The 22,367-nt window shown below is 36.2% G+C and overlaps 1 protein-coding gene across 1 annotated transcript in view; it reads left to right on the top strand.

Moving 5' to 3' along the window:
* The window catches only part of pcdh15a (protocadherin-related 15a), a 231,551-nt gene that overhangs the window by 139,646 nt on the left and 69,538 nt on the right, over positions 1-22,367 (top strand). The window contains exons 21-23 of the mRNA XM_058796177.1: positions 646-951; positions 5,457-5,681; positions 11,782-11,898. Coding sequence (XP_058652160.1) covers positions 646-951; positions 5,457-5,681; positions 11,782-11,898 — 648 coding nt within the window. The remainder of the gene's footprint in view (positions 1-645; positions 952-5,456; positions 5,682-11,781; positions 11,899-22,367) is intronic.

Raw genomic sequence — 22,367 nt, 5'->3', positions numbered from 1 at the left:
TATTTTAATTTTTTTTTTTTTTCTCCATTGTAAAGGCTGCGCTGTAGGTGCTTGGTAAAGGTGAAACCAAAATTGAATATATCCCCGGTTTGAGTAACTTTATATCAAAATAACAATATATAGTTGTCTTAATGGAGTATTTTTTTAAGTTTTTGGAAAGTTTCTCAAGTTTAATAAGACTACATATTATTTCAATTTAATTTTCTATTTATTCAAATTTTTTAATATATTTGAATATATTTTGAAAATATTTTTGTGGTAACTGATATATTTTTTAGGATTATTTGATAAATAGCAAGTTCAAAGGAACATCATTTACCTGAAATATAAATCTTCTGTAACATTATGTATTTATTGTCACTTCTGATAAATTTTATGCATTTTTACTGATTAAAAGTATTTATAAGAAGTACGTAAATGTAAAAAAACAAAAACATACCGACTCAAAACTTTTAATTTATTTATTTATTTTACAACATTACAGAGAAGGCGATTCCAATTTGATTCAGTGCAAATGATTCAGTAGCAAACTAACTTGATGGATGCAAACCAAAACATGATTTAAATCAAGTTGGTTCAAATAACAAAAATTGCTGAATATACTATATGAATAACAAATTCATGAATGCATGTCTCTGTTTTCAGGCCACCGATCCTGATGCCGGGCTCAACGGTCAGGTCCGGTACCGTTTGCTCTCCTTTGCGTCTCTCTTTGCCATAAACGCCACGGGCAGCATCTTCACTGTGGTTCCGCTGGACCGAGAGACTCGGAGCCGGTACGATCTGATCGTGGAGGCGTCAGATGGAGCGGTGGACCCTCGCAGGACCACCATCACACTGCTGGTGGAGGTGACAGACATCAATGACAACAGCCCTGTGTTTTCCCAGCCCATCTACACCGTCAATGTCCCAGAAAACACCCCGGCTGGAACCGTCATCCTGAGACTCAGTGTAAGTGCTTGGTTATGTAGTTCTCTCGTATCTGAATACTTCACGATTTGACGTTGCTGAGTAGCATAAGCTGTTGAGAAAGTTAAAGGTGAACTGCGAAATTTCTGCCTCCGTTTGACCCAGGCTTCTAACCTGACTTTTACAAAGGAAGGAAAAGCAGATTGTTTGTGGGTGTGTGTTTATTTATGTGTCTGTCTATCTATGTTGTGTCTGCTGGCCTGACAGTAACTGGCTGATTATGTGTGTTTAGTTTCCCTTGAGAGTGTGGGGGGAAAATGTGTCTGCGTTTCCCTGTTTATTCCTGACGGGCTGCATATTTAACTAGATAAATATTGACAAGCTTGACAGACCCAGTGTGAAAAGCAGGAGAATGCTGTCTTGTGGTAAATGTGCCTCTAAACGATCATGCTCTTGGGAGTTTTAGCAGAACGCCAACGTAACAACACAATCACCAATGAATTTTACATAAACTAGAGACAAATATGAGCAAAAAGTCTGAGAGATGAACTCAATAAACTGTTACACTTTAATGTGCAAAACACTGTCTTATTTGGATATCATTAGCAGTCCAACTTTAAGGTATAGTTTAGTCAAACATGATAGTACTGTCATCATGTCGTCTCAAATCTGTAGAACTCTCCTCTGGTAAATATCAATGGGGTCCAGTGTTGCCTGGATATCAGTTATGGTTATGGTTAGTCCTGATGTTTTAGTTCATGGTCTGAAAATGTTACTGTTTGCCATAGATGTAGATTTGGTTAACATAAAAGGTTAAAAGAAATAATATAATAGTTAATAAAAGTCTGGTTTTCTGAAATGAATTAGCAGAATGCAAATGAAGTAATCGAGTAACTCAAATATGTGTGTTGCGTCAAAGCATTTAAAGAAATATCATGCATTATGGTCACCTGCTTTTTTTTATTTTTATTTTTTACCAATATATAAAAACAGGTGGCCATATGATAGCAATTTATATTTTTATTATTTTATTTATTAGATTTTGCGATATTTACAATATTACAGGTCAAAAGCTTAAAAAAAACAGTAATATTGTTAAAATTATTACAATTTTAAATAGCTATTTTCTATTTTCTATATTTTAAAATGTAATTTATTCCTGTGATAACAAAGCTGAATTTTCACCATTGTTACTCTAATCTTCATTGTCACATGATCCTTCAGAAATCACTCTGATATGCTTATTTGATGCTTAAGAAACAAGTCTTATAATTATCAATATTGATTTTTTTTTTTTTTTTTTTTTTTATATTGTTTTTGTTGCTTAATATTTTTGTGAAAATCTTGATACGTTACCATTCAGAAGTCTGGGGTAAGTAAAATGTAAGTAAATAAATAAATAAAAGTGAAAAAAGTGTCCATACTGTTATAATATATTTCAAATAAATGTTCTTTTAAACTTTTTTCCATAAAAAAAATCAATCAATCAATCAATTGTGTATAGTTTCCACAAGAATATTAAGTGGCAAAAACTGTTTTCGAAATTGATAATAATAATAATTTAGTACCATTATTAATTAAGCACCAAATCAACTTTTGACTGTTAACGTATGTATATATTGAACACATATTGTTTTAATGACATGTGTGTGTAGATGTGGCCAGATATGTGTGTAATCTTGCCTAAAACAATATGTGTTCAGATACACAACACTATCAGCAGGCAGAATTGAAAAAAAAAAAAAAAGAAAAGTGAATTCCCCGTTTGGATTCAGATTGAAGGAAAAATAAGGTTGTGTGTGTGTCTGTGCGGTCGGTGGATGAGGGGCAAATGAGTGACACTGTTTGAAGACAGTGATCTTGCTGCTTTATTTTTATCTCAGTGTGTCTGACACCTTCGGGTCCCCGCAGCACTGGCTGGTGTCAGAGCGCCGTGGGTCCTGGTGACAGGATCTGGTCCGGGGCTGATCAACTAATCAGATTCCCTGTGCTGCTTCTCTCTGGGGGTCCTGAGCTTTATTTATATACTTCTGAAAGCTTTGAGATCAGTGTAGAATTTAATTCCTTGTGCCTCCCACATCAAAGAAAGACACCTGAAAGGTTCCCACATGCACCCTCAGAGAGACAGAGCTGCTCAGAGCGCCTCTCCTCTGCTGTCTGTTAGCTTTCACTCCTAATCAGCTTCAGATGCACACACACGTGGAACACAACTATGACTCTATGTGTGCTTAACATGTGCAGTGGCCCTAAAATATATCTGGACACCTGAGGCACACTTAGAAATGTAGAAATATCAAACCAAGTGGCATTTATAAAAAAAAAAAAAGGATATTTCAAGCACACATTTCAAGTAAAACAGTTCACACAATGATGTTGAAAAGTCATAATGCATTTGGAAAAATGCCCAGTATAGTTTGGACTTAATATCTTGTCATCTAATGCAGTAACATTAAATCAGATGAAATGCAATGCGATCCATGAAATAAAAAATGGCCAATTTTTACTTACTTAATGCATGTTTATGGTCTAATTGTGCATAATTCAGCAGTGCTTATTATTGCAAATAGTTCTGTTTATTAATCTTTTTATTTTATTTTGTATTTATTTATTGGCAAGACTAGATAGATCTATTTTTTTATTTTTTTATTTTTTATACTTAGATTCCAACAATAATACAACATTATAGAGGAGTTGATTCAGATTATTATTGGGATTTAAGTCTTAATGACAAAAAAATACTAAATAGGTATGCACTAGAGGGTGACACGGGAGTGCATTTTCAAACCTCTCCCGTCCCACTCCCACAAAAAAAAAAATCTCGTCCCGTCCCAATCCCACGAAAAAACCCCGTCCCGTCCCACTCCCGGAAGAATTACTCCCATTCCCTCCCACTCCCGTTTTTTATTTTTTTATTTTATTTTTATTTTTTGGCCGAAATCTGTCAGTTACAGTAAAAATATAGTACAGCTCACAGCGTGCCCACCTTAGTTGAATAAAAACCCAAAATGTAGTTTTTTGTTATTATATTCAACTGAAAGCCAGTTTATGCACAGTGTAGGCTAAATTGCACACATTACATTTTATGTAAATCATCCATGCTAACACACACGTTTTCTATTTAAATTTTGTTTTTTCATTTGAAAGTAGACATTTCACTCTCTATAGATATATTTTTCAAAGACGGAGTTTCGAAGTTTCTCGCTCAGAGACCTAAAGCGCACCCTGATTGCTTTAAAGAGCAACGTTTCGTTGTTATTCTGAGTGTACACAAATAAACGAGTCTTTACAGATTCGAAAGATGTATTAGGCTACTTTTATCTGTATGACCAAAAATTACGGATATTTTAAGAGCAAGTGAGCACACCGGCGCCTGTCCTGCAGCGAGCGCGCTATTCAGCTCCACTCTCCACATAACACTTCAATAGCGCACATTTCTCTTGGTTAACATCATATTGAGCGGCCATGTAAGGTTGCTACTACATACATCTTTCAGATGAAAAGCCATATTTGAGGTTGATGAATATTAGTGTGTATTACCACATAGTCCAGCCGTTAACGATCTGTCCGTCACGGACTGCGTCATTCACGCAGCCAAAAAGCAAACAGGAGGAGAGCGAGACAGGGCAACTAGAATTGTGTTCAGAATTAAAATATATAGTTTATTTATATAAAAGGTATATTTGTGTATAAAGTTGGGTATCATTACTATTCCCGGTCCCGCCCACTCCCGATGACATTTTCTCCTGTCCCGTCCCAATCACGTGTTTCGTAGCGATTTTGTTTCCCATCCCGCGGGATTCCCGTGACCCGTGGGAATCCCGAAAAAAATGTCAGCCTTTAGTATGCACATACAAAAGCCACAACTGTACAGTAATTTACTTTTTTTTATCTACTCTTGCCGAAAAAACATCAGCAAATCTAATTTCATTTGATTATAACAGTTACTTGTATTACTTGCCTCAATTCTGGTACGTAACGGCAACATTTCACAATCCAGACAATTCCCAAGTCATTTTTTTTTTAAGTTCAATTTTAATTTTCACTCAAAAATAAGCCTGGTTACAGAAGTGAAATGGGTTATGAACTGCTTTTCATGTTGTCCATGAGGCTACCATTTAAGATCTCTCAGGTCATCTGATCGGCCAGTGGTCAGCTGAGATGGTCCAATCAGCTGCAGATGGATAAAATCCAAGCCCTGACCAACTTTATTTACCCTTATGTCATTCCAAACCTGTATGTCTTTCTTTCTTCTGTGGAACACGAAAGAAGATATCTTGAACTGTTTTTGACAAAAAACAAAACAAAACATTGGCCTTTTATTATATTGAATTAACAATACAATCTTTTGTGTTCCACAGAAGAAGGAAAGTCATACAGATTTGGAGAAACACAAGGGTTGATGACAGAATTTAAATTTTCAGGTTTTCTGTCCCTTTAAGGAACTTTTTAGGCTGCTTTATTCCTGCAGTACCTGGCAAAGTGTGGGCTCATTAATTCTCTCTTTTTTAACCTTTATTCTCTCTGTTCTTTTCCTCTGTGTCTCTCAGGCGGTGGATGCTGATCTCGTCTCTAACGTGACCTACAGAATAAAAACAGAAGCGGCTCGGCAGCTCTTCGCCGTGAACCGTCTGACCGGCGCCGTATCAGTCCTGCAGGCGTTAGACTTTGAGGACTTGGCAGCAAGCAACAGCACCTACACGTTTGAAGTGGAGGCGTTAGATCACGGAGGAGTCCTCCCTCCTGGAACGGCCACAGTCATCGTTAGAATCACGGTAAGGCCTCTAAGAGCGCTCATCAGCTTTAAAAAACTCCGTTTTATCATACTAGTCTCAGTGGCAGCACGAGAAACTCTTTTCCTGAGAGTTCTGCAGGTTCCAGTTGGAGATGGTTTGAACTTGAGGGAAGGAGGCCAATTTTCATCAGGTCTAGTGCCGGTGATTGGATTAGATCTTTCAAAGCTTGTCCACAGTGTCTACGTGCTAACTCTTCTCGCAGAAGCTCCTCTGACTCTGTTCCAGTAATGCCTACAAAAGATTTGATCTCTGAATTCAATTAGTCTTGAAAGAGAAACCTCTGTGTTGGCAGGATTGTGGGCGTTGTTTACTGGATCCTCGCCTGCGTTCGCCTGCTTTCCCGTTGTGATATTTCTGGTTGACGGTGACAGGAGTGACAGACAAAGCTAGGTTCTGATGCTAGCCTGGCACAGCTATTCCAGGCCTGAATGACTCATTAGCTTTGTGACTGCAATTATGTGAGGATTTTAACGCGAGCGCTCTCCATCGCCTCCGAAGATTAGCCGGGGGATCAGAACAGAAGGATTAGCCTCCTCCAGTTTACAGCAGCTGGAGCGAGTGCTTGTGATGAAAAATGAACTTGAACTTCATGTAAAAAGTTCCTTTTTTAATTATGTAAATCTGATAGAAATGTTGTGGTTTTCAGCGAGGGTGTATGTATTAGCATTAGTGAACGCAATAGCTAACACGGACTAAAAATGAACACTCTCAGAAAAAAAGGTACAAAAGCTGTCACCAGGGCCCTTTTAAAAGGTAAATCTTTGTACCTTATTTACCCCTAAAGAGCACATATTAGTACCTAAAAGGTGCATATTAGTTTCAGTGACAACTTTTGTAAAAAAATTTTCTGAGAATGTACAGAATGTAATAATTTTGGATGTAAACATTATAAGTTGGCATTGTGAGCACACAATATGCAATGTTATAATTAAACTAATGCAGGGAAAATCAACTTTTATTTTTGTAGTTAACATTAGTAAATGCCTGAAAAAAATACACAGACTCGAATCACACCTTTTCTTGTTTTGGCCAGAGAGAGCGGCCGACCCAAACAAGGTCGTTCCACAGAAGTCCTGTGAGCAGCCACCAGTGGCTCATTAAATCAGTTTTGCTTCCTTTGATCACTCCAGTCCGTACTTGCCAAACTGTGGGAAGTCCAGAGCAAATACATGCAAGTGAGCGTCAACCCACCTCGCTGCAGGGTTGCTTGCATTTATCAGAATAATCTGTGCTTCTTAAATTTGTTCAAAAGATGTCATTTAACAAATTTAGGTTGTGCTTCTTTTGTGTTTTTGGACATTAATTTAGGGATTCGGTGTAGAAATAATTATGATTACAATTTAATGTTAAATGCAATTAGTTATTTTGTATTTCATAATAAATGTTATTTTAGTATTATTTATTTAGTATTATGTTTAATACATATTTTGAATATACTTTTATTTTTATAGTTTCAGTTTAATTCAAATAATTTTGTTATGTGCTTTTGTCATTTTTTACTTGTAGTATTTAGGTTGCATTTTTTTTTTTTAAGTCATTTTAGTGCTTTCTATTTTTTATAAGTTTCGTTTTTTTTATCTGATATTTATATTTGAATTATTTTCAGTTTGATTTCAGTTAACAGAAAATTTTGTAATAGGTTTTTTTTGTTGGATTCAAATCTCAGCATTTAAATAATCAATAACAAGATATAAAAATTCTGTTATTGTTAGTTCATGATAACAGATTAAATCATTTTAATGCAGCTCATAAGAAATGTAAGTTGTTACTCAAGAACAGCTTTTTGCATGCTTTCAGAAACAGTGCTTAAATAATGGATAATTTTGACTTTTAAGTTCTGATTGACTGATCTGCATGGCCTCTTGTTTATTTCAATTTTATTTTCTATTATTAGACAAATAATAAGCTTTTTTGACCTAATAATCCATTGAAGTTATCAGCAGTATGTGGCACAAGTTCAAAGATTGTTTCACTTATTAAGGTGTGTGTTTATAGATCACGGTGACTTATTTCTTATGAGACAAAATTAAACCCCCAGAGATTTTCATGATCTTTGCAGCAAATGTTTTGTTGTGATGTGAAAAACAAAGTGGTGAATTGTGGTTTTGCTGCTTGCTCTCTTCAGATGTGCCTTGAATTTTGAGTTTCTTGCATTTCGCAGTGATCTTTACCTTCAACTTAGCAAAGTTTGCTCCCTGTTAGTTTTGCTGCAATGGAGATGGTGTAACAAATTGTAATGATGCTTGAGCTGAGGTGAAGGCAATATTATTAATGTCAGGGTAGAGTCATCATAGCTTGAGCTTATGGGAGATTTCGAAGGTCTTGCAGGGAAAGATGCTTTACTCCTGACTATCAGACAAAGTGTGGCTGTGTGTGTGTGTGGGCATATCCATCTGTGGCCAAGACCACTAAGAACATTGAGAAAGGGTCACTTGACCCCTCTGAATAGTTGCAGGGTTGTTTCGATCTTGTGTGTGTCTGTAGCCCTCGTCCCCTTGACTCAGAGTAGAGCAGCTTGCAGCGTATAGATCCATATCTCTTCTGCTGTAGTTTCAGCCACTTGAGCTCATGCTGAGGTGAAAGGTTGTATCGATGTGCATTTCAGGTGGGTAACTCCCAATGAGGAGAATATCACTGAACTGAATATAACAGCAGCATACTACTGAAATTTCCAGGCACTCTTGCTCAGCACAGTGGAGTGCATCGTTTTGTTAACTTTGTGTTTTATTATTTTGAGTCTTTTGGGACGCGGTAACGCACAGCCCTCTCACAATATTGCTTTACAGATCTATAACTTTTGCCGCTCAGAAATGTTAACGCAATCATGCTGGACGTATCAGTAGTTCCACGCTCCGGCACTACATGCGTACCGCGCCTGAGCCCAACTGAACCGCTCTCTGGCCCACCTCTTCCAACTGAGCCAGGGACAGCTAAACAAACCACGCCTGAGCGTGGCACGGAGCGATCACAGTAGTCAAACGAACCGGGCTTTGGGGGTCAGACGCGCTCGGGCATAGTTAAGATTGCCTAGTGTGAGTACACCCTTCTTCCGCATCCCGCACACACGAGTCTCTACCCGCCCGCACTCGCCCATCAAGTGCTGTCCCGCGCTGCACTCTACACGAAAGATGCCTGTTATAATGTTATGATCGAGGCTCTGGACTCTGGGCAATACTTTTTTTTCTATAACAAACTATAAAATATTTTCTATAAAAATGATAATGCCCTGGCAGTGGCAAATAGCTTTGGCATCAGCAGAAAAATAAAAGAAATAAAACACTAAAAGCCATAGATGAAATCTCACAGACCCAGGCAGGTGCTGGTCATTCAAAAGCTAAATGCAGAAAATATGATGAGAATATCTTGCTCTGGCTTCACTCGCCATATCAACACCGGATGCAACAGTTGCTGCGTCGCACCACAACAGTCTACATTGGACGTGACAAATCAACCTTTGCAAATCATTTTAACTTTGTGTCAGTACATCATAAATAGAACGAGGCATCAGTTTAATGTCTGGGATTTGACGTGTTGTGTCGTGTCGTGTCGTGTCGTGTCGTGTCGTGTCCTGTCGCGTCACGCCTTGCTGCATCCAGGGGGGGTGGGGGTGCCAGATTTCTTTATAATTTTAAAGGGGTGCCGGACCAAAAAAGTTTGAGAACCACTGGTTTAAAGTTTGCAAACCAAATTTTATTGTACTTTTGTTCATATAGCAGTACTTTTAAATGGAAAAAGTGCACAATACAATACTTTTGAATTCATTATTGAATTTTGTGCATAACAATACGATTAATCGCGATTAATTGCAGACAAATCATGTGATTAATCGCGATTAAAATTGCAATTTTAATTGACATACAGCACAACTGTGCTCATGGTGACCTTAGTTCGATTCCCGTCTCGAGGTCCTTTGCCGATCCTGCACGCTCTCTCTCCACCCAATGCTTTCCTGTCAGCAGTCTACTGTCCTGTCCCAATAAAGGCAGAAAATGCCCATAAATATATTTTTTAAAAATATCGTTGCCCAGCACTTGCCCGGAGTTATTTGTTTTTGCAAATGAACTCTTCATACTGTATATATATATATATATTTGTGTGTGTGTGTGTATATTAGGTAGGGATGCTCCGATCAGGATTTTTGCAGCCGATATCGAGTACCGATTTCTTGTCATAGTGATCGGGCGATGCCGATTCTGATGCTTCAAGATTTATATAATATATGTAATAATGTTATATAAATAATCACAAAAATTATTCCTTATACAATGAACATTTTAATATTAATTTAAAATGGTGTTTATGCATAAAAGCGGTTATTCTAGCAACAACAGAAACACGGTGAGCAGCAAAAAATTATAGATTACTTTCACTAAAACACAGCAGAAAACAACAATGCTGCAAATATAGTTCTTTTTCTTTCTATCTATATTTATCTATCTATAACCGACTCTGAGTATTCAAACCAGATGTGACAAGACGTTTCTGATCTACATTTAGCGTTATTAATCTGGAGGCTAAGAACATTTAAATATATAAATAAAAATATATATAATTGTTATTAGATGGCTAGGTTGAAATTTAAACTTTGAAACTGTAATCTTTCTTTTCTGCTCAAGATGAGTACGTTTTGATTATCCATGTTATGTAGGCCTATGTTATAAAGAGGACAAAATAAATAGTAACATTTAAACTACTGAAAGAACAAAACGGAGTAACGTTAGTTCGATCACGGTTTATCCACGGGCGATGCGGATAATCCGTGGGTCAGATAATAAAAAAATTCATTCTGATTATTTGCGGGTGGATAAAATAAATCATAAATGATGCAAATACAATTTTCATCAGGCAGACGATTTAATTTGTGTGTTTTTGCCTGATCGGGAAGTTGCAGTGACAGAAACAGTGACATTCCAGATAAAGTTTGAAAGGAGTAAAGCCTGTGTTAATGCTATTGAGTGGGCTAATGTGGCCAAAGAAGATATTTTTGTTTTATAAATAAATGTTCATTTAAAAGCAGCCCACAATCAACGTATTATGTTACCCCCTTTTATCCCCTTACTGCTCCGAGGTTTTGTTCCATCTTCCACGCTGTGACAACTTACAAAAGACTATTTTAAGCGAAGCAGCGGGAGAGCCGCTTCAGAAACATGCCGCGCCGTGGCTGGTATAAACACAAGCACTGACTGCGGCCGCAATCAGCTCCGGTTCCCGTGAAACGCGTGCAGTGATGCACAGATCAGCTCTAACATCACTGAATCTGCTGTTAAAAACTGAAATATCCATTCAATCATCATGCAAAACATACACAACAAATAACAAGTTTTGCATTGTTTCTCAAAACATTTTCACACCGGCAATGACATGACTGCAATGCATTGACATCATGAAATTGCTATCGGTACGTGAGATCGGCCAAATCCGATCGAGTCATAAATGTGATTATCTATCTATCTATCTATCTATCTATCTATCTATCTATCTATCTATCTATCTATCTATCTATCTATCTATCTATCTATCTATCTATCTATCTATCTATCTATCTATCTATAAATACACACACACACACACACACACACATACTATGTGTAGAACATGTGTGTGTATACATAACAGTGTATATACAGTATGTTCAAACCTAAGTCAGCTCAGTGAGTGTGCCTTATTTTAAACATGTCAAAAGTACTATTTATTTGTTTATTTGTAAAAATTTGAAATAATACATGGACAAACTATAGGTCATTACACTTTTATAGGTCTTTACATTTTTGCAGCCTATTTTATGCTGTGTAAAATAAGACGAAGTGTATAATAAAGTAATGTTTTGATTTCATGTTGACTTTAAAGCACCTTGAAAGAACATGTAAAGTGCTCTTTGAGAGTGGTAGTGGTTGGTCAGGAAAGACAGCAGCGTCCATAAACTGATTAATACTCTATTTATCATGTCACTCATCACTAAAGTGGCAACAGCAGACGGAACAGAATCACTTTGCCAGCAGGCCTTGCTTACCTCAGTCCTGCTTTAATGAGTGTTATTAATACATCTTTGTTCCATGTTTCTGTCTCTGTGTTCTTTCAGGATGTGAATGACTTCTCCCCGGTCTTCAGACAGGCACTTTATAAAGGGCTGGTGGCTCCAAATGCAGAGAAAGGGACAGTCATCACAACTGTGCTTGCAGATGATCAGGACCCTCCAGTGAGTACACAAAGCCCAAATGAAATGCACTTCTGTGATCTCTGACTCATTCTTAAATGAAATTTTGTACTCCATTTTTCTATGATTTTAAAATAAGTAATAAAACCACAGAATAACGCAGGGTTTGAGTGAGGAGTTGTTATGGTTAGGTATTAAGAATATTTATGGATTATTTCAAGTTAGATATTTTAAACATTTCTTAAATGAAATGTAGGGCCAGTACTGCACGTTCAAGGTCAAGTCAGGGCTGTGCAGCTTTGAGATGAATCATTGAATGCAATATTGTTTGGGGTCAGTAAGATTTATAAAAAAAAAAAATTAAAAAAAAACTTTTGTCTGGCAAGGATGCATTAAATTGGTCAAAAGAGACAGTAAACACATTTATAATGTTTTAAAAGATTTTCAAGATTTCAAATAAATGCTGTTCTTTTGAACTTTCTATTCATCAAAAAATCCTGTTAAGCAAAGCAACCGTTTTCAACATTGAAAATAATAGTACATGCTTCTTGAGCAGCAAATCAGCATATTAGAATAATTTATAAAAGATCATGTGACACTGAAGACTGATGCTGAAAATTCAGCTTTAACATTACTGGAATAAATTACATTTTAAAATATATTAACAGAAAACAGTTATTTTAAATTGAAATAATAATATTTCACAATATTACATATTTACTGTATTTTTGATCAAATAAATGCAGCTTTTGTAGTCATAACAGACTTCTTTCAAAACATAAAAAAAAACATACTGATCCCAAAAGTTTGTATATATATAATGATAAATGTTAAAAAAGGAAAATATGTATTATTAATTATTATTTAAATGTTAAAATATTAACAAAATTAAATATTAATTATATATTAAATTCTAATAAATTGTTGTATTATGCAACTAAAAAGTTGTATTATAAATGTGTATTATTTATAGTAATTATATTTATTATAATTAATTATGTTATACTAAACATACTAAAATAATAAAAAACAATAAAATAAAAAGAAAACATTTAAATAAAATACATTTTATTAAATGTTCAAAATAAAAAGTACTTTATGTATGTACATTTTTATTGTAATGTAAAATCAAATTCCTTTAAATCTACATGCTTTTTTAATGTATTCCAATGTAACACTAGCATATAACTAAAAGTTTGGCAGCGTTAGCTTAAGGTTAGCTAGAGTTAAGACTAGTTAGTAAATTAATTGATTTGAATGCATGATTTCATCCCTTCTCTTTTGAATTTCTTCATCTGAAGTGTTTATATACTGTGTTGTTGTATTACTGTGTATGAGAGTGTAGTCTCCCGCTAGCGTACCTGTTTACATGTCCCTCCATTAACATGTTAGTCTGCTGTTGTGGATAATCGGTTTGTTCTGTGCTGTCATTCTCTCTCTCTGCATCTTTATTTGATTGATCTGACAGAGCCATTTTACGTTTACCATCTGGAGACTGGCCTCTCTCTCTCTCTCTCTCGATTGCTAGACAACTCTGAAATGAAATTACACACAACGACACAGAAATGTTGACACCGTGGTGAATCTGGAAATGATTTTTTGTGCTTTCATCAGAGAGTGGAAATATTTATTGGGCTTTAGAATGCAGCCCAGCACGCTTCTGCAACTTTTACAGCTGGAGGGAAATGCAAGGCCATTACAGTATAGCAAAGACACACATCTCTTATTACCTTATACATTACATAAACAAGGTTATTTGCTGCCTGAGGTTTGGTTTATTCAGAGTGGCAGCGCACGCCGGCCGCCAGGAGCTGGATTTGCGCTGAATGCCTGTAAATGTTTATCATCCACAGACTGTAAAACACAAAGATGCTTTGTGGGTTTTTGAGTCTCTATATGCAGTTTGGACGTGTTGTTAACAGACTTTATTGGTTGTCAGTAACTCTGGAACACAGCGGCAAAGGTTTCAAAGACGTCTGAATGTAGTTAGTTTGTAAAAGTAGTTTTAAAGTGTGTTAATTTGTCTGTTACAACTGCCAAAAAAAAAGCTTTACAGCCTCACTTTTTTTTTTTTTTTTTTGTGGTCAATTTTGGTTCCGTCGCTTTCCTCCAAAGGGAAACAAAGCTCACAGCAGGGGTGTCAGTTATACAGAGGAAGCATTTTCAATTGGTGTTCAGGAATGGCCTTTTCATTAGTGGGAGTTAAAATGAACAGCGATGTTGCTGTTGAAATTTGTAGCTTTTAATGTTCCGCTGCGTGGTTGCTGCAGTTGTCACAGATTTATGAGCTTTAGGAGCCGGTGACGGTACATTCAAGGGAACAGCAGGGGAGCTGGGACCACTTTTGAGCCCACGTCTTAGTCATTCGAACATTGAGTGATGTTACAATATTGCCTTCAAATATGCCTTCATATATTGCACTTATTGATTATATAGTATATACACATTACTGTTCAAAGATTTGGGGTCAGAAAGATTTGTTTTTGAAAGGTATTTGATGATAGTATAATATCAATAATCAATTTGATTTACATTTTAGAATTTTAAATATTTTCTATTTACATATTTTATTAAAATATTAAAAAGTAATGTAGTCATGCGATGGCAAAGCTGAATTTTCAGCAGGCTATTATTATTATTATCATCATCATAATCAGTGTTGAAAGTAGTTATATTGATTAATATATTTGTGGAAAATGTGATATTTATCTGTATTTTTTATAAACAGGAAGTTCTAAAGAACAGCATTTATTTTAAACAGAAACCTTTTGTAACATTATGAATTTATTTATTTATTTATTAGTGCTGTAGTGACTTTGAATATGTCTGTTTTGTTGCCAAATTGGATATTGAGTGGCATTTTGGGATTTATTTATTTTTTTTCTTGTGAGGAAAAAAAAAGACCACAGAATAATTCTTTACTCACTGAATATCTTTCTCTCAAATCATTCACATCACTCTCACAACAATGGCATCACTGACGTCAAACCTCATTACACGGCATATCTGAATAAATGTGGATACGAATAAGCTTTGAGACAAGATTTTCAGTGAATAGCGATAAGTGTTTTTACATGACAGGTCGAGTCCTGACAGCAGGTGAGAGAGGACACTGAGGGGTGTCTGAGGTGACTCTGAATCCCTCCGTACGATCGGGACCCTGTGTGCTTACATCACTGTAGGGGACAGAAGTGTGTCAGAGAGAGGTGTGTGCTGCCGGGAGTCTCTGACACACAGCTTAACCTGAAGGAAAGAGACACAACACTGTCTGACACTGAAGAATTTTGAGTTGAGGTTTTATTTTATTCTTTTTTATTTCAAGAATGCTGACAATGCCAAAGAGACAATGCGGCGCCAGGTGTGACGCAAGTGCTTCTTGCTAGTTTCAGCACGACGCAGTTATCATTTTCACATCCTGCGCCACGTTGTTTAAATAGCAAATGCATTTGCGCCCATGGGTGTGCTGGTCTGAAAACAAGGTGTGTTCAGGCGCATTGTTGGTGCGTTGCTATTTTGAGGCAGCTGGAATAGACTACGCCATTGACCAACTGAAACCTGGTCTAAAGTCAATGGCGCAATATTAAAAATGTTTTTGTTATTTAAAGTGCACATTAATAATATGTGCTTATAGGCGGGTTCACAACGTGCGAACACTCTGCTTATTACACATACAGGGACATGCAGCAGCACACAAACATGCCAAATATTAAAAATTAAAGGATTACAATGTAAGAGATTATTATTGTATAGGCTACATAAATATAAAAATGCCTACATGTCATAATGGATAGTCATTGCATGTATCAGAATTAGGCTACCTATTTGCTCGCGCATGAGCAGATCCGTTTCCTCTCTGGAGACGCGTTCAGTTTGTGTGCCTGAAAATTCCACCGTTTAAATAGCGAATCCGCCATGCATGGTGCAAGCGTAACTCTCTCTTAAAGGGAATGGGAGATGAGACTCTGATTGGTTTATTGCACGTTATGCCAAAAAACACACCCATTACTCATTAAGAGAATAGGGTCAACCCTTTTCGACCATGCGCCGACCGTTTTTCCCTTCCTTAAACTAGCAAAAGTGGATTCGGACATGCCCTAAGTGCACTTGCACCGTGTGCTTTAGACCATGCGCATAGATTGTTAAAATAGGGCCCTATGTATCATAATAGTTAAAATCCAAAAAAAATTTACTTTTTTTAAAATATTCATGTGTGTGTGTGTGTGTATGCATCTCAATATTTTCGAAAATATTAGGAAAAAGTAAGATTTTATATTAAAGGTCATAAGATTAAATATATTGCCAGAGTAAAGCAATGAATAGATAAAAAGTTACTTTTGAAGTCAATAAAATATTTGTTGTGTTAAAGGAAGTGGTAAAGGAAGAGATAAAGGAGGTAAACTCAACTTTTTCGTCTGTGGATTACAAAAGGAAACATTCTTTAATGATGTACGGGTGATTTTCTATTCTATCCACTTCCAATCAATGAGTACTAAAGTTTTCAAGCCTCAAAATCAACACAAAAACACAGAATGGAACAGAACGCAGCTGTTGTTGTAAAACTCAAAATATATTTATTTTTTACAATATTTTATATATATATATATATTGTGACGGGAGGAGCCAACGACAGACACAGTGGGTGTGGCGTCAGGCCTCGGAGAGGCTTTTATTAACAAAATAAAGTGTCCAGGGGAAGAAGTGTCCAAAATAAACAGGGGGTCTGGTGTCCTCGTCGTGCTGCGGGGCTTGTGCCGGAGGGCAGTGTTCCAGGAGGGGAAGGGTCCAGGGAAGGGGCGGAGTCCGGCGGCCGCACGCGCTCCCACTCGGGTCCGGGGCGCGAGGGCGGCGGCTTCATCACAGCGGCGGCTCTTACACGTCGTCCACGGCCTTTGGTAGGACTTGTACGGCCCGACATCCTGGTCCGACGGCCGTAATACGGGTGCGGCTTTCGTCCGGACCGCGGGTTCGGCAGCTCACGTCTTCGGTGGCGCGATGTCCCTCTACGCACCCTTCCTGGACCCACGAGGACACCAGCGTGCATGCACGGGGGAAGAGACCGGTCTCTCGAGGAGAGGCGCGCTGGGCAGTTAACAGCGGCGGTGATGAGGCTTCATTCAGTCCAGCTGTGCCTCATCACACGCCGCCAGCCCGCGTTGATCCCACGCCTCCTCTCATCCACCCACTCCAGTCGGGAGCCTGGTGAAGGGCGGCGAATAAGGGACGGGTGGTGATGATAATGAGGGGAGGGCCACTGATCCGTCACAATATATATATATATATATATATATCTTAAAAACACAGCTTTGGTCTTCTGTATACTTTAGATGCTTCTTTGAATACTGTAAATGTCATGAAGACATGGGTCTTGATGTTTAAAATTACATGCCAAGTGTCCTGTATAGAAATACATTTTAGCTGGATAATGTATTGTTACATATTAATAACATTAGAAATATTAATTTTAAATATTATTATATTATAAAGCCATATTATTTATTAAACAATCTTAACTTTTAAAAGCAGTTATTCGAATGTAATGTTGTGGGGGTTTTTTTATAAAAAAGTATTGTAAAGAAATGCTATTTAATATAAATTTTTGTTTAGTTTACTAGTATTTTTCAGCAATGTTCACTTTTATGTTTTATTTCTGTTAATAACACAGTTTCAGGCATTGTTTGCCACCATGGATGCTGTGTTTTAGCAGACTGTGTCAAGCATAAAATAGTTGTGAAATAGTGTCTTGAAACTGTCCATTATGTTGTTTTTTCCTCCTGTAAAATATTATTTACATTTCAAGCTTGAATTTGGGATAACTTTCAAAGTATTGCTAAAAAAATAGACATTTGTTCATGTTTGCGTCCACTGACCCTGGCTCATCTGATCCACTGACCTGACCGAAATCGTTATTGTTGAGCCCCGAGCGCGCTCATATTTTATTCTCGCAAGGTTACACATCTACAGATCGCAGCCAAGGTTTGCAAAAAATTATAAGAGGACGGCTCATTATTATGAGTGGCATGCATTTGTGAATTTCTTGAGGCTGTATTTTGTGCATGTGTGTGTTTGTGTGGCAAGTTCGTTTTTGTTTTGATGTCTGGGAAGAAAGTTTTTTTGATGACCCTGGAAGCCCCACTGAAATACCAGATTCATCATTCCAGTTGTGTTTTGAATCACCATGGAGACGTGAGAGCGGCTCAGTCTCTGTCTCTCTCAGGCATGACTGGAATTAAAGTCGGATAATTCTTACTTTAAAAATCGGAAGCGGCCTTGAAAGGAAAAGTGTGCTGCAGAACAAGAACAGGAAGTGACCGTCCTCATTAGGGTCCTGCTCAAACACCGATGATTACAGTATGAGCGGCGCTGCGTTTCCAGCCCACTCCGGCGAATGAGATAATGACACTGTATTTATATGCACGACTGCAAAGGTCACTGGGTAATGAAAGCTCCTCCTTTGCCTTTCTGCTGGTTGAACCTCATGTCCTGAGCGTTGACTTCCTTTTATTTGAAAAGATTTAAAGGGATGAGTAATGGACTTCCAACCTTGAAGTGTCACTACAGAGCAAAAGAACCAGTGGCCATTAATCATACCACCAGAGCATGAATACAATCATCAGACAGAAACGTAATGTGTCCTGCTAATGTGACTGACTCACATTTGAGTGTTGACAGTGACACCCGTTGAAAACGACTCATGAATGACAGACATTAAACAGTTAACTGATTTTATTCAATATTATCAGGACCGAGGCCTTTCTAATTTCATGGCTTAACCCAGAAGTAATGCTTCCTTTTCATTTTTTAAGGATAACTGTACTCTTTAGGGCTTAGTTTCTACAATATTCAGTAATCAATATTACGGATATCATTTCTTTCTATCTTTCTTCTTTTTTTTTTTTTTTTTAAATGCATACTGGACAAAAGTTTAGAACAATTAAGATTTTTTTCAACTATTAAGCATGTTTTTAAAGTCATACTCAAATCTGCATTTATTTGACCAAAAATGCAGTAAAAACATTATTATTATAAAATATAATTCAAATTTAAAATATTTTTTCTATTGTAATATATAGAATGGTGGAACTATGATGTCACTTTGTGGGCAAAAACCCGGAAGCGAGTGCATTTCAGCACTTCCGGTTCCATCGTTAAATCCCTTAAATAAGGTCCGTGGTTCACACAGGCTCAAGATACTTTCACGTTTTATTCTACGACATAAAACACACCAGTTACACCACACTCATGATTTTTTAAAACTGTTATGTTTCTTAAAAAAGACGGGATGGGACTACAGGCGCTGTCGGAGACATTCAACGTCATCACGCCGAACAGTTTATCAATTTACAGTATTTTCCAATTGTAGTATGATTTATAGTACAATTGTAGAATAGCCAATTAATAGTTTACTGCATTTTATATTGTTGTTCGACAATGTTTTTTTTTCGTTTCGTATCTCGTACCATAAGGTAAACTCATACGATTATTCCATGTAAACACCACATTTACCAGTTTAGTCATGGTGAAAGTGAAACTTTAATGATGCAAACTGCTTAAAGCCACATTAAAATGAAATAAAATAAAATAACATTTTGTGTACCAATCCTAACAAAATGATAGCTGAAATGTGGTACTTTATTCTCAAAAATAAATTTAATCTTAACATATCCAAAAACTTGCTCACTCTGCTGTTATTTAATAGATTAAATGCACTAGAATTTTATTGAATAGTACATGGAGACACCTTTTTAATTAAAATATCAAACATCAATCAAGGATTTATTGACTTTTAATGCACCTTATTTCGAAATGCACAGAAATACGTGCTTTCATATGTCCAGTTATGATTGTTTCATTTATTCACTATACTATTTATTACTAATGTCTCATTTCAGTTTTAGTTTGGCTCTAGTTTTGTATTTATTTCAGTTTATATGAAAAGGTTCATGTAGTGAGGATTAAAATTCACATACTGAGTAAATTCTTTTCACTGAACACGTTAAAAATAAGTTTGAAAAAGTTGTCGGGAGCGTGGTGGTTGTGATGCTGAAGGCGAGCGACCGTGGTGCTGTAGTTCGTTTACAGCCTAAGTTTAGCTTTTAAGTTCTGGCGCTTTTATTTAGGCTTCAAAATTCATAAAACTTATACATTTTTGTGAAGATTATCTTGATGGACAAAACGTGTAAATTTCATGAACTATGATCGAACACAGAGCTTATTTTTTTGCGATAATCCAAAAGCCTATGGAAAAATCCTATTGGCTTTTTGTCAAGGGAACCAGTTTCATGCTAACATGAATATATAATAATGTTTTGTTTTTTTTCAAGTCTTACACACATTTTGAGTGATGCCGTTTCCACAAAAGTATTAAGCAGCAAAAATTATTTTCAACATTGATTAATTAGAAATGTTTCTTAAATTAATATTAAAATTTCACATTTAAAATAGAAGAGTTACTTTAAATTCTAATAATATTTCACAATATTACAGTGTATACTGTAAATACAGCATAAGAGATTTCTTAATTATTCGACACTTTCGACTGGTAGTGTCTATGTATGTATATATATATATATATATATATATATATATATATATAATATTATAAAATGACCATATAAGTCAACATGTTATTTGTTATATTTCCATATTGTTGATATTTTGTTTAATTAATCAATTTAATAGCATTTAATGTCATATATCAATATTTGTAGAAGAAATTTAGAAAATGTAAGATTTTATTTTAACTACTCAGCACAGAGAGCATGTTCTGTTGTTGTTTTGGTAACACTTTATTTCGATCGAAACTTTGCAAGTACAGTATATGCTATTCTACTAACTCTAAACCTACCCTAACAGTCTACTCTGAGAGTTAGTAGACATGTAGTTGCAAATTAATGAGAATTAGTTGAGATTCAGTTGACATGTAGTTACTTATAGTTAGTAGAATGTCTAAAGTGGACTATCGAAATAAAGTGTAACTGTTGTTTTGGTAACACTTTATTTTGATGGTCCCTTTTGAACAATCTGTTGACACTAAGTAATGTTGCAACTACATGTCAACAAACTCTCATTAGATTATTAGTAGACTGTCTGCTTCATATCTGCTAACTCTTTATTGTGATGGTCTCTCAACAAACACTCTACTGACTGTAAGTAACTTTTCAACTACATGTCAACTTATTCCAACCCTAACCCTACCAGTCAACTAATACACTACTAACAATCTAATAAGAGTTGGTAGAAATGTAGGTGGAATGTTACTTATAGTCAACAGAATGTGTTAAAGGGACCATCAAAATAAAGTGAAACCGTTGTTTTTTATGTCAGAGACTGTATTTTATAGTTGATAGCGATTGATTTTGTGTAATGAAATAATGTTACTATTTAAAAATCCTTCATATTTTTTATTATGTAGTTAATGTTTTATCAAAGTAATGAATCCCTCAGGGCTATGCACTGTGAATATTGTCATGGCTGAAAGGGTTGCGATGGCCTTTAGCCATGATTGTATTCATAATACAGAGTACTTTAATAGTGCATTTAATGAGTCTTTTTATCATAATACTGCATCAAGACTGTACTGTATCTTTTCATATAAAGATAATATTATCTATTAGCATAAAGTCAGGTTATCTGTGCTTCCAAAGCTTGTGCGTTGTTGTATTTTAATGACTAAGAATCAGATAACTTCTCTGCTACATTCATTATAGCAGATTTGATGTTCTTATTCGGCATAATGACTGGATTTTACAGATGAGAACCAGGACAGCACCGAGTGGTACAGTAATGTCAGGTCATCGGATTTAACTTTACTTTCCCTAAACGTAGTGTGTGATCGTCTTACCAGAGATTAAGGTGGTCGGGTGAGGTAAATCTGTCTGTTTTATTCTTCCTGTTTATGCTGTCTGCCGTCAAACAGACTACAGTGCTTTTTATTTTCACGGCCTGCCACAGAAGCTGTTAAATTATGCATTTCTTCTTTAAATAATGCTTTGAAAACATGAGGGGGTGCCAGAGAAATATGACACAAATAATAAGCCATAGAAAATTTTTGACATGGACCTAAAAAAAAATAAAAAGACTAGAAACTAATTTCTTGGCTGTCAGAGATGTAAATGTGATGTTGCTTCTGTCTCTTTCTACTGCAGTATAAATGACTTTGTATGTTTACCACAGCACAAAGCATCAAACATTTATGACGCAGCCAGACGGAAGAGCTGTAAAGTATCAGTAGAATGAGGTGCAGCAGACGGAGCTCTCTGTAGCTCTACAAAATACGATGCCCGAGACACCTTTGAGGAAGTTCAAACCAGCTATTCAAAGAAAAGTCAATCCTTTAAAAGAATAGTTCACTCAAAAATAAAAATTCTGTCATTATTGATTCACCCTCATATAATTCTAAACTTAAAGGAGATGTTGCAGAACGCCCAAGCTGTTCTTTTCCATATTTTCAACTGAAGGTTGTCAAGCTCCAAAGAAGACCAACATAAATGCACCAGAAACATAGGCCTTTG

Source organism: Onychostoma macrolepis, chromosome 13, assembly GCF_012432095.1.
Source record: "Onychostoma macrolepis isolate SWU-2019 chromosome 13, ASM1243209v1, whole genome shotgun sequence".
In the NCBI taxonomy this organism is placed as follows: domain Eukaryota; kingdom Metazoa; phylum Chordata; class Actinopteri; order Cypriniformes; family Cyprinidae; genus Onychostoma; species Onychostoma macrolepis.
The sequence above is the reverse complement of the archived record's forward strand: the minus strand, read 5'-3'. Positions and strand labels throughout refer to the sequence as shown.